General features: G+C 42.4%; 1 protein-coding gene across 1 annotated transcript; it reads left to right on the top strand.

Moving 5' to 3' along the window:
- Positions 1–2,233: 2,233 nt before the first annotated feature.
- On the top strand, positions 2,234–10,982 carry KIAA1279 (KIAA1279 ortholog; the record flags this gene model as incomplete). Its single annotated transcript, XM_010145793.1, has 6 exons — positions 2,234–2,332; positions 5,253–5,332; positions 5,441–5,624; positions 6,698–6,782; positions 9,039–9,148; positions 9,562–10,982. Coding segments are annotated over 6 exons (1,437 nt in total), but the record flags the coding sequence as incomplete, so codon positions are not given.
- Positions 10,983–13,395: the final 2,413 nt, after the last annotated feature.

Genomic DNA, 13,395 nt, shown 5'->3' with positions numbered 1-13,395 from the left:
GGCAGTGGGGAGGTGTTTGGGTGGCGTGAGGAGGGGCTGCGTCTGGGGGCCGTGCTCTGTGGTCGCTGCAGGGAGCTCCGTGGCACTTGAGTCTCCCGAGGTGTCTGGTTTGTTTAATGCTAATAAACACCAGCAGCCCTGGCGTTCATTTCTTGTGAGAAGAAAAATTTCATAGGTGGCGGCTCTGGAGGGATGCTGTGCTGGCTTAAGCTTGCTGCTGGTGCCTCTGGGCATGCAGAGCATCTCGGTGTGTGCTTTTAATAGAAACTGGGTGTTGAGAAGGCAGCGTATGCTTCAGGAGAGCCTGAGACAGAACCTGTGAGAACTGAGCAAGAGTAAGTTGAGAGAAGACCTCAGTATGTCCAGAACTTACTTGTGATTCCTTGACTATTGTTTGCTGTAGAGTTGGGAGATGCTTTTACTTGTGCGTTACCCTGAGGTCTGTTGTCCTCAAGAGGTGTCACTTCTTTGCTTTTCAGCCTTGCCTGTTCTCTCTTAATCTATTATATTTTATTCCAGGTGCATAGTACCATTTTTTTAGAGCTAGAAGTAATAATACTGACCTCTTTATTCTGGAGAAAGTAATGCTGTTAACAAAATTAGTTCTTACCATGTTCAGCTGCTCTCTCATGGCGGCTGGTGTATAGTTAGATACCTCTCTCTAGACTTTAAATTAAACAGAGCAGTTATTTAGATGTCTGTGTAAAAACCGGCTGCTCTGAACGGCTCGGTAGTATTTCCATGTCAAACAGCGCAGAACAATGAAGGAAGTTAAACCGTGACTTGTCTTACGCTGGTTAAATTCACTGAAATGTCTGGAGTTCCTGAGGTTACATCTGCTCAGTGTCCTTTGGGTGATGGTTTGGGTACATGCCACAAATCTGTTACTCATTGTAAGACTGGAGATTACTTGAGCAGCCAGTCAAAATAAGATAGCATCTTCCCAGTGTAGGTTCCTGGGGAGCTGTTGCTTTGGTGGCTGCAGGCCAGGGATGCCACTGTGCTTTTGAACTGGTGGGTGGGAAAGCAGCACTTCTCTCTTTTCCTCTTAAAATAGGAAATTAACTCTGACCCCACCAAAAACAGCGCTAGTGGACAAATGTTTGCATGGATTTTCCTGTTTGGGGGCCTTCAGGAAACAGCAGGATCAGGTTTCTGTGTTCTGCGCTGTGGTCCACCAGTAAGGAGGTCTGCCGCTGCCTGGCCTGTCGTCAGGCATGCCGTGGTACATGAGCGTGCCCTCAACTTTCCCAAAGACTGGAGCATTTAATTACGAACCTTTTTGGTGTAAAAGCAGTAATTGTCGAGAGTGGCAGCGCTTCTCCACGTGTAGAGTACGTTGTCACGGCGCTGACTTCTGTTTTGAAAGAAGGAGCATTCCTTTTTCCTGCCAGGCCTGTTTCTTCAGCCCTGCTTCTCATTTCTCAGCTTCTGCATAAGGATGTGTATCGCAGTGCCTGTCGGACTAAATTTGGTCCATTCCACTGCTTGGCTGCGGGCAAAGTATTTCTGTATGGAATTGAAAGGGAGACAGGGCTGGCGCGCACTCCGCGTTGTGACGGGGGTGGAGGTTGGTTTCAGCCTGTTGGGTTTTGTAGCACTGCCTAGGAAAGACACTGGCACGTCAGACCTAGACTGTTATTGATGCCTTCACCTTACTAATAAAACGAGAGGTCCTTTTTGTAGAAGGCGGGTTCACAGATGCGATGGTGTTACTGTGCACACCGCTGTCACTGACATTTGAAGGCAGTCATCTGTAGCTTTTGCATCCTCACTGTTCTTTTAATCTCTTGTTGGAAACACACAGTATATAAGCATTCCTTCCTAGCATACCTCTTTCCTGTTAGATTTTTCCATAGAGTCGTGATGGTGAAGCTCTAATCTGTTGGCTCTTTTAATGGTATTTGTATATGACACAAAAGCTGCATGAATAGAATGCAGAACATCGTGTGAAAAAATCTCATTATCTGAACACACCAGTCCCTCTTTAGCAGAGTAAACGCAGGAAGCCACAGTTTGTGAGGAGACTTTTGAATGTGTTTGCCTTGTGTGAGAACCCTCCCTTTTGAACAACTCGTGGTAAAATGATGGGAACAAATCTTGCTCTTTGAAATCTATTGCGTTAGAACATGTATTTCTAAGGCTGAAGACTGATAAAATATTTGGAGAAAATGTGCAGTGTAAGTGGAACATAATGGGAAAATAACTGTTTTGTTTTTCCTTTTACCTTTAGAACAATCTGGGTATCCTGTGGTCTGAAAGGGATGAAATTAAAACTGCACAGACTTACTTGGAATCTGCAGAGGCCTTGTACAATCAATACATGAAAGAGGTACTGTGATTATTTGCACTGCCACAGGCCTTCCCTTCACCTGCCACTTGCAGGGGGACCTGAGTTTCTGTGCTCTGTGCTGGCTGCTGTGATACTTGTGCAAAGTGATGTGATCTGTATTGATAGCAGGGGAAGAGGCAAACTAGAGGATCACTTGCCGATTTCAAAATGGTCTTACTTAGGAAAATAATTTTGCTCAAAAATAACGGTCCTTTTTGAAAGTTCTTCAAACTGGTAATCCAGAGTTGAAGCCAGGTAGAATTTGGCTTTTCGTTATGACTGTTCTTAATCTGACTTTGGAAGTGCTGTGAAATGTCAATCCACCGATTTCAGTGGGAGAAGGAAATGTAATGGCAATATTTGCGTGGGTTGCTCTGACCACGCACAGTATTGCAGAGAGACAAGTAGTTTAGTTCCATATCCAGGAGGACAGTCTTATGAACAGCTAAACCTCTGATGCGTGTTAAACAACCTTTTGAGCTGTGGATTCTGCTGCGACAAAGACTCCCTTGTGCTATTTTTATGCTCTTAACAAAGCTGTTCCTACGCTGACTTGCCTCAGGGACAGTTTGTGAGTGACCGACGATCATTTGTGGCGTTAAAGGAGCATTATCTGTGTCTCAGGACAGCTGTGAAGGTTGGACAGAACTTAGTTTCATGGAATTACAGTTCAGGTTTTACATTAACTTGGCTTCTAGCACAGATTATTCTCACGGAAATTTTAGAATGTGTTAATCTTGGTTGGTTGGTTGCTGCCATATTCCCACCTTCATAGCTTTTGTCTAACTGCTTTGTGGTTTATAAAGAGGACTTGAGTTCCTTGCAGTGGTGTTTGATCCTTGTGATTTATAGGATTTATACAACCATGACAACATCCATTATTCACAAATTATAAAAATGTGAATATACTTTTTTTAATGTTCCCCATTTTTAGGCTATCAGGAAGCCTTCCTGTCTGAGAATCTTTGGTAAACTCTTGATGATTGAGGCGTTTTCCTGAACTGGTGGATTTAGTTGTTTGCTAACTGAATCTAGTTAACTTACCAAATGGGGGGCGGGTTGTATTTTCCCCTCCTAAAGCAACTAGAGCAAAATCAAGGCAATTGCAAGAATAAAATCATATTTGGTAGAGATAAGAGATCCTTTTATGTTCCTCTCCAGAATGCTTTGAGCTTGCGTGTATTTAATTTTTTCCCCCCAAAGTAATTATCTCTTGTAACAACATTTTGCTATTAGGAAAGCTGTTTGATTGTTTCATGCACTATGGAGAAAATCTGTAGGTGCTAAACTTTGTGGGCAGAGCCTGGGCTAACAGAGTCCACCTGGAAAGGAGGGCTGCAGAGCTCTTCCTAGAGACAGTTAAAGGCATAAGGCTCGTCATCAGAGGATAAATCTGTAGATACAGGAAGGAGGCAGGGTTCTCGCTTACTGTGCCATTTCAATTGTTGCTTTGCAGGAATAGCTCTAGTCTTGCTAGGAGATACTCCAAATCTCGTTAGAAGGTTTGGAAGGCCTTGTAAGGTCCTAAGCCTTTGTATCTTAAGAAAACGAGATCGAGGGTTATAAAGTCACATTTTAAATACTAATGAGGCATAAACAGAAACCCTAAGGATTAAAAGATCATATAAAAAACCCTACATCTCTGTGGTATTAAACACACTTTCATTTATTTGTTACTGCCTGTTTCAGACCCATTTGTTCATCTTTGCAGATGAATAAAATATTGCCATTAAAAGCAAGCAAACAAATCCATTCAGGATTTTTTAATGAGAACAACAACAACAAACATAAGAATGTGTTTTCTTCCCTATAACGTGGATGCATTCTTTACCCTTGCTCCTGTTCCTGCCTGAGTCCGGATTTTTTATGAAAAAGTGTTTCTCTGACTGCTTTTTATGTGTTGCCATACTTTTTCTGGGGCTAAGAAATAAACGGGGCGAAGAAAGTAGCACGCTAAACCGGGCTGTGTTCTGGCAGACACACTGAGCATCCTTCAGGATGCACTGTGTGATGGAAAACAGCCACCTATCGAAAGACGCTTTCGTTTGAAGTGATTTGGAATTGGCCCGTGAACTTATTGACAATTACAAAGGAAATTGGATCAGCACAGACTAATAAAACTTCGCGATAAGCAGCGTGACTCTGTTGGGCTTGCCAGTTGTGCTGACTCCAGCTTTATTGACGGGTGTTTTACGGCAAGGTTGAACAGAGCCCTGCTGAAAGACGTGTAGTTGTCTCGGTGAGGATTCCGACAGAACTCATGGTTTAAAAAACTAAAAAGCCCTTTTAAATGAAGCAGCTCCCATAATTAAGAACTTGCATGTAGGTCATGCCTTATATCCAGGTTTAGCAGCTTCACACTCCAAAGCCGTTTGCCTGTTGTCTCCTTCATGTGTTGAGTGAGTAGTCTCGCCAGCTTGTGAATAAAGGGAATCCTATCACGGTGGTGAGGCTTTACAGCAGGTTGCTAAGGGCTCTCTGCACAGGGTGTTCTCTGCAGCACTTCCTGCAGGATGTTCTCTTGTCACTGATTAGTGGTGCTTGGCAAATGAGTATTTCACACCTAAAGGCATGCTTATTATTTTATTGTACCAAAGACACCCAATTTCAGTCCTGCAGGGGCCAGGATGAGTATTTCTGGTGCAGACAGCATGCATTACTTTAAAGTATGTGAGCAGAAGTCTTCTACAAGCTGAAAATCCTTGTAATTCCGCATGGGATTGTCGCTTTCATTCCCTAAACCTCCTGAGCTTTGTGGAATTGCTCCAGAGATGTGACGCTGAGGTAGGCATAGGCATTATGTGAAGTTTTGTGGAATTTTGGGATTGAAAATGGTAAATCATCTGCAGCCAGAAGAGGATGCACTATGTTACAAAGTCGGAGAGATGTAGATTACTGAATATATGGTGTGCTCTGGCAGGATGGAAATCCTCCCCTGGATCCCAGTGAACATTTCATGTCAGAAGAAGAAAAACTCACAGACCAAGAAAGATCCAAAAGGTGGGTGTGTGGCAGCATATCTAGATGATGAATACTTTTTTAATTTATGAGGGTGTATTTCGGGAGGAAGCAAAAGAAGTTATCTGAAGAGGCTGTTGTTTTTTGCAGGTTTGAAAAAGCCTATACCCATACTCTGTATTACCTGGCACAAGTCTACCAGCACTTGGAGATGATCGAGAAGGCTGCTCAGTATTGCCACACTACTCTTAAACGACAGCTGGAGTATTGTGGCTACTACCCAGTAGAGTGGGCACTCAATGCTGCTACTTTGTCACAGTACTATCTCTCTAAGGTAATACAGAGGAGTGCTCCTCTGGTGTGGTTATCCTCATCAGTGTAACTATCGAGTACAACAATTGATTAAACAGCTGTTGAAAGAGACAGGGCTCCATGTCGAATTAAAAATGTGCTCCTCTAAAACCAGGAGTTGTCTTCAGACATGAAACATCTGCTAGTCCTTTCCAAAGAGGACATGGTGGGTTTCCTGGGGTTAATTAGCAGCTCTGGTTCATCAGCAGCTATGTGATGTGATGGTCATAAATAAAATTTTCAGGTTATAATCACTTCATTTTAAATTGTTTCTTATATTGGTATCTTACAACACAGTTTAAAAACAACAACATCTGAGGGCCAGGGTATCGCACATGGTTTGTTTCTGTAAATTACTGTCCTTTGTACCTTAGCATGTGCTTAAGACGTGTTTGAGCTAATGTGAACATTAAAGTGAGTATGTGAGGCGGTAGCTGTTTGCTTCCACACATCTGTGTTGATTCTAATCTCCTCTGTTAGGAAATGTCAGCTTGAGGAATTTCTATACTCCTGACTATTCATATGCTCTTTGCTGATGCTTAGAAGTCCTCTGCTGTACCTAAGCCGGGTAGTGCTAATTTTCAGCAGTACCCGGTAATTTCCATGTCATTTTGATGTGTTGATAGTGCTAATCGTTAGATAATACACTGCCAAATATGAGTAAAGAAATCAAAATGTGACTCAGTGTTGATGTGTGTGTCCGGCTTGTTCCGACTGTGATACAATCTTTACCACAAGACATCACTTCCTTTACCGCAAGGAAGGGCTAGTAGCATAGATCAGAACATGAATGTGTTCACAACATCTTTATCTTGGTACTGTGCCTGTGGTAGAGACAAAATGGTTGTTGGCAAATACTATATTCAGTAGAATACATGGAAAAATTGTGTCTCTTCTTCCAGAGTCCAGGGGAACACGCTCCAGAGCCTCTCAGTTCTAGCACTCCCCTTGTGTTCATGTATCTTTACTATCTGAGGAGGGGGTTTAGCCAAGCCGAGAGCAGTGCTCACGCTGCGTGTACCAGTGATAACGCTGCCGTTTCTGTCTGTCTCTCAGCAATGCTTCATGGAGTCCCGACACTGTTTAGCAGCAGCCAGTGTCATCTTTAGCCAAGCCGGACAGGTGCCATCTGCTGAAGACAGTAAGTTCGTATAAAAGTTTTGAATAAAATATTGTGAATGAAGCATCACTGATGCATAATGTTAAAAGTGAAGCAGAGCAATATGTACAAAACTCACCCCACTGTTAATTTCCTAACACCTTTTTAATTGACGATGAAGCGGAGTGTTTCTGAAGAGCTGCTGCTACTTCAGTTTAAGATTGGCTATGAGTGAACCTTGTCAGAAAACCTCAAGTACTCGTTGCTGGTGTTTCAGAAAACATCCCAGAATAAAAGTGAAATTTAAAACTATATCCATTTCAGTAGTGCCAATGTCTCCGTTCATCCATTTGTCCTTGTACCCGTGCTTACAGCGCAGCCTGCCTCTGCCTCTCAGTGATCAGAGGGCAATGATTCAATGAACCTATTCCCAGATGCTTCCTGGGAATAGTTTTAAAAGAGAGAGGGGAAACTGCAGCTCTTAAAACCCTCAAATCCAGAAGGTACTTGTCTTTTGTTGCTGGCTGCTGTAGCCTCATTAAGGACTATTTCTGGAGTTGTAGCTCCCCTCCCTCTTGTTTTCGGTGTTGATGCAAAGGAACAACTTTGCAGTTCAGTGTGAAGATGAATAAAAGAAACTTTTAGAGAACTGACTGCAGTGTTTAGGGCTTGTGGTTGCATGGTGGTGTCAGTTCTCAACATAAGTCCTCTGGTTTAGGCTTGGTCTTTGCTTAATCACAGCACAGCCTTCTACATTCTGTGTCCTGGGCAACTGAGAGCTTCAAATCGATAGAGTTTTAACTTGTGGAGAGTAAGCCAAGTGCTCAGGGTAGCCTCTGCGTAAGTCCATAACTGACTTTGAAGAGCAAATGTATTGGTTAACTTTTAATGGCTCAAGCTGTTTCGTACATCCACCATCAGGTTAAAATATAACCTGAATAGACACAACTGAGATTTATTTAATTGAATTTCAATGACAGTGCATTAATTTAATTGTTTTTTAGTATTTCTCTTAGCTCAAAAATACAGAACTCTTATGCAGTTGCCTTTCTTACTGTTTAAGTACTTTGAGGATGATGTCCAACAGCTTTTTAGTTTCAGGGAAACAGGGCTGTCGAGGCTGTTTGAAAACAGTATCTTATGAAAGATTCAGTAGGTCTGAATGGGTGTTCATGGGCTCCCATAACTACGTGGCTGCACAGTTACCAGAGTCCATTAATATGATACTTCAGCCAAAACACAACGCTTTGTTTTCAGTAAGCGTGTGGAAACATACAGGTGGTTATGGTCTCAAATCCAGGTGCAAGACTGGAAATGGTAGACAAGAGTCCTATTTTCAATTGTACTTTATAAATTACTTGTGTAATATATATGATTTTTGGTCAAGTTGGTAACTTTTTCTCCCTTGACTTCCTCCTGCACCAACTAGGTGCAGTGACATTGGTGGTGTTTCAGTGGAGTAAACACGCTATTTTCCCTTCCTTTTCACGGTACAGAGAACTGAGCTGTGGATTTGAAGGTCATTATACAGGAAGTTCTGACTTACAGAAGGACTAATACACCGTCAGTGTTGGCCACTCTCAAGCACATTCATTTTATCATGTTAATTGGAATATAAACAAACACAGATATTTAGTAAAGGCACCTTTTCTTACAGTAGCAGCAATTATTTCCTTAATGAGAGCAACTCGATTGGCTCTAATGCAAGGTCATGCGCGCTGTGGATCTGAATCTGACTTTTTATTTGGTGAGAGGAATGCAAGTGTCCCTCAGCAAATTCGCTGTCTTCTGCCGAGAGACCAGGAAATGAGTTCACTTTCAGATCCATTCAGTTTCTCAAAACATTGTCTTGAGAGTCAAGAGTGCTGCTACTTAGGACAGCGGGGAGAAAAATACAGAAGTTGTAGAGCTAATCATCTTCCTGGTACTAATCGTCCTCAGAAACAGTTACTGGGCAGGCTGCTGAATCTCAGAAAATGGATTTTCTTACTCTCGTTACAAAGAGAAGTGAAAACCTTTTCCAGTTGCGCACCTTCAAGATCAAAGGTCTTTTTAAACATGCATTATGATAATTTTTTTTTAAGAATTCATGCATGACAAATCCAGGGTAATCTGTACAGGTTTCTACCAGAATGACATTTATAGAATTATGATATAAACTAACATAGAGAACATCTTTCTAACAATGAGGGGAAATTAATTAAATACAAGTAATGTATTGTTTGCTTGTAACATTTGAGGCTCTTGCTGGACTGCTCAAGTTCTCTTACAGTTTCTGTGTTTATGTCCATTCAATAGATGAAATGGAGCAAGACCAACAGGACCTTCGACAGAGAAAAGCCGAAATTGCAAGGTGCTGGATTAAGTATTGCCTGAATCTCCTGCAAAGTGCGCGGAAATTACTTGAGGTAACAAAAAACCTGTTTTGTACCTGTTGTTGTTTAAAAAATAAACACCCCACAAAGTCTGTTTTGATGTTTGTATCATCATTTGAGCGTTCCTTCGAATGTTTAAAGCTCAGCATCTGCTGCAAAGCTTTGCAGAAGCAGGACCTTAGGGCTTTACAGGTTTTTTTTGGGGGGTATTGTCACACAGGGTAGGGAGCCTGAATTATCTTAGCCTTATGCTTCTCCAGAATTAAGACTGTAATTTACATGATTTTTTGTGAACATAATAAGGTCTAATATGCCAACGTATCTTCTCTTCTGTCTTGTTGCTACCTAGTTTGTGCTTCAGAGGTAACTCATAAATAAAACAGTTCAGTATCAGTCTCTCTTTGTAAGCCACGTGTGTTTTTAATTGGTGTGCTTTGTCATTTCAGGATAACATAGGAGAGTTGGATCCAGACAGGCAATCGGAACTTAAAGCCCAAAGGAAAAAAGAAGAGGATGAAAAAGAAAATGGCAGGAAAAAAGCTGTGCTTTTTGGGACAAGCGATATATGTGACTCTGTCTTAGCCATGGAGGAGAAAGTGAGCAGCATATATCCTTTAGATTTCCAAGAAGCCAGAGAAATCTTCCTAGTTGGTCAGAACTATGTTCAGGAAGCAAAAGAGTTCTTTCAGGTTGATGGTTACGTTACTGACCATATTGAAATTGTTCAGGATCACAGCGCTTTGTTTAAGGTACTGGCTTTCTTTGAAGAAGACTATGAGAGGCGCTGCAAAATGCACAAGCGTAGAATAGACATGCTGGAGCCTCTCTACGCAGACTTGAATCCTCAGTACTACCTGTTGATTAGTAGGCAGCTTCAGTTCGAGCTAGCCGACACCTACTACGAGATGATGGATTTAAAGGTAGCTATTGGGAACAGGTTAGAGGAGCTAGACTCCCACACCATTAAAAAAATTAATTCTCTGGCTCAGCTAGCAATCAAATATTACGAACTCTTCTTAGATTCTTTGAGGAGCCCAGATAAGGTGTTTCCTGAACAGCTCGAGGAAGATGTTCTTCGCCCTGCAATGGTGGCTAAATTTCATATTGCACGACTCTATGGTAAGCTGATCACTTCGGATAGCAAAAAGCAACTGGAAAACATGCAGACATCATTGGAATATTACACTTTCCTGGTAGACTATTGTGAGAAGTACCCAGATGCTGTCCGTGCCATTGAAACTGAACTAGAACTCAGTAAGGAGATGGTGGGTCTTCTCCCAACAAGAATGGAGAGGCTAAGAGCAAAACTGTGTCCATTTATATAAATAACCTGCTATGAAGGAAGTGTGCACTGTTAGAATGGTACCGGTCAGAGCCAGTGCTGCCGGACAGCTTCGTACCCACTGGTAGAACCACGGTGTCCGTGGCTGGGCAGTCCACCTAGAGCCCGCAGTAGCATAACCCTGTGAAAAACTGAGAGCTGTCCCCTTCAGTAGCTCACCCACACTAATGGTATAAACTTCAAGTGTCAAGTGAGTGTCCACCTAATGCTTGGTATTGTTTGTCCTGTATGTAAATATAAACCTTTTCTCCCTTACAGGTTTTTTCCTTTGGCGTACGGTTCAGTTTCTAAATGTAGTGTGTATGAAAATAGTTTCTTCTAAGAGAATCTGTTTCTCCAGGAAAGGTTTTCTAAGGAACCTGAGGCACATTCTTCCAACATTTGTCCCCAGAAAACTTTATGCAGATGAAGGGAACTCTGTGATATTTTCAGTATTTATATATTACCTAGTGTTTTCTTTTCCCCCCTGTTAATTGAAACCTAGTTGATAGAGGCTCAATAAATGGACTAGCTTGGCTAAATGTTTTTTCAGAGTCCTTAGAGTTCTGTTTCATTGCGTCTTACTAAGATACAATATATATCACAACTTTGGCCAATGTAAATAGCGGTGAAAGTGTTTCCATGTGAGTATCTTCAGTAAAAACAAGTAAGTGATCAAAGTGCCAGAACCAAGAGCAAGAAACCAGCAAACTTTCTTGTTTGTGGTGGGAGGAGATACCCGACTCCTGATGCCCTGCAGATAATTCACAGGTTAGAGGTGCGTGCTCTGGTGCTTCCAAGAGTTACTGAATACAGCTTAAAGGCCTGGGATGCCATGGATGGCCTCTTACCTTATGTCGGTCAAGGAGCCCAGGAGCTGCAAGCAGGGACCTCTCTGAAGTTGCTGCAGATCCCAGCGCTGCTGAGGTGCTGTTCAAAACCTGCCTGCATGCCTGATCGCTGACTTCTCTGTTAAAGCTGCCCTGATTGTCATTAGGGACCCGCCGATCTGGCAGTGTTCCCGGTCTTACACAACCTATTACTTTTGCGTTGTTCTAATTTAGCCACCTATTTACTCTTGATGCAAGACCAGGCTACATTTCTGACCCAAAACATACACAAAGGTTGTCTTTGTATTTCTGGTGTCCACAGAAGGATTGGGAACCAGGACCAGTTTTAAATAAAATGTTGGGTGACCACGTGGTCCAACCATATATGAAGAGAATACGGTCAAAGATGCCGGGGGGTACGCGGAAAGGGAAGTGCCAAGGTGAAGGGGTGCGCAGTAGCATGCGGCTCTGCACCAGCAGTCCGACTGCTTGAGTCAGCTACAAGGGAAGATGTTCACAGCAGTAGAGGACGTTGAAGGAGAACAGTCAGAACACCTGGATTCTTCTGGAAAACACAAGAAAATGAGGGAGGAACAAAGGACATTGGCTTGGAGGGTGTGAGGGGGGAAGATTGCCAGCAAGCAGGCGTGTACATCTGAAGCATGTGGTAAAAGCCTCTGCCTTGCGGAATTCTTGGCATGCGACTTCTAACCACAGACAAATAGGCCAACAAAAATGGGTCCTGGAAACGAGAGGCAGCAAAACGCAAAACAAGACCAGCTACTTGCATACGTAAGGGAGAGCGTGTGTGCGTGTGCATGAGTGTGTTTCTGTTTTAGTAAGTAATTGTCTAGTCAGCCTTGAGGAGTTCCTTTTCTGCTGTCAGCAATTTAATTCAGTTTTTCCCATGGCCCGAAGGTAGGGCAGCCCATGGTTTCTCAGTGACATGGTTCTGAGCAGGCTGTATTGTGCGTTGTTTTTGTCTATGATTTCAGTTAAAGCTCATGCGCACTTTCACCACGAACTCATAAGTTGAAAGTTGATTTTTATTTTTTAAACTAACATTTAGCTTCATAATCCAGTAGAAGGCAGTGATACATGTTTGGCGTTGGTTTTTTTGTTTTTTTTTTTTTTTTGCTGTGCTTCAGTATTCCACTCCTGAGGGCCTTTGAGCAAATTTTTTAGAGCAGTGATTGGCTCATCAAACTTAGTTGAATTGTAATTTGGGGAAGGGTAGATTCTGGGCTATGCCAGCATATACATTTTCTTTTTCCTGTCCTATCCTTCAAATACTGCTCTGAAGGGAGTAATTTTCCTGCAAACTAGGGCAGGCAAAGCCAAGTGAAGCGTGGGGTGATGTTTCCCTTTTCAGCAGCAGCTGTGTGTAGAGAACACCTTGAATTCACCAGAATCCTGGTGACAGCTCAGCGGACAGGAGGGAGTGGTCCATAGCTAAGAAGACCCGGAAATAAGAGGGACGGGAGTTCTTTTAACACAGCTGTGTGGTTGGCACTGTGGTTTGGAGATCTCTTTCCTCTAAAGATATCGCAGAATGCTTCAGCTTTGCAGCTCTTAAAAACTGTGCAGTGCAATGTAAACATGTCAAGTAAATGCATGTGGAGCTACAGAAATCAATAATGCCAATTCTTCATCCCCTGTAGTAAACGCTCAAGGCTACCGCCAGCCAAGTACATTTTGTTATGGACACTGTCCTGTGCCAGATGCTCAGCACAACACCCTGCATTGCGGCTCTTTTAAGGGAGGTCTTTTTAAGGAAACCTTTTGAATAATTTCTGTTTGTTCAGTGATTTGAGAAAATGAACTTAAGCAAGATGGTGCATTTAGTGTAAAAAAAAAAAAAAAGGCAGGGAGCTTGCTGGATTAGGCAGCAAAGCTCCCTTCAGGAATGTTGAGTTTTAACTGTAAAGTATGTCTAAGGTCAGGCATTTATTTCAAAGACTAATTGAAGATTAGGTTCCTGTGAACTCCATTTAACCTGCATTTCTATTCCTTTTTATACAGCAGAAAAAATCTCATAGCTGAAACTTCTTTTCTGTGGTTCTACTATCTTTTTTTGTCTGTACCCAGCAGGGAGGTTTACACAAATCCCAGATTTCTGCAGAATTTGT

This window comes from Buceros rhinoceros, unplaced genomic scaffold, assembly GCF_000710305.1.
Source record: "Buceros rhinoceros silvestris isolate BGI_N320 unplaced genomic scaffold, ASM71030v1 scaffold15691, whole genome shotgun sequence".
Taxonomy (NCBI): Eukaryota; Metazoa; Chordata; class Aves; order Bucerotiformes; family Bucerotidae; genus Buceros; species Buceros rhinoceros.
This window is presented reverse-complemented; position numbering and strand designations above follow the sequence as displayed.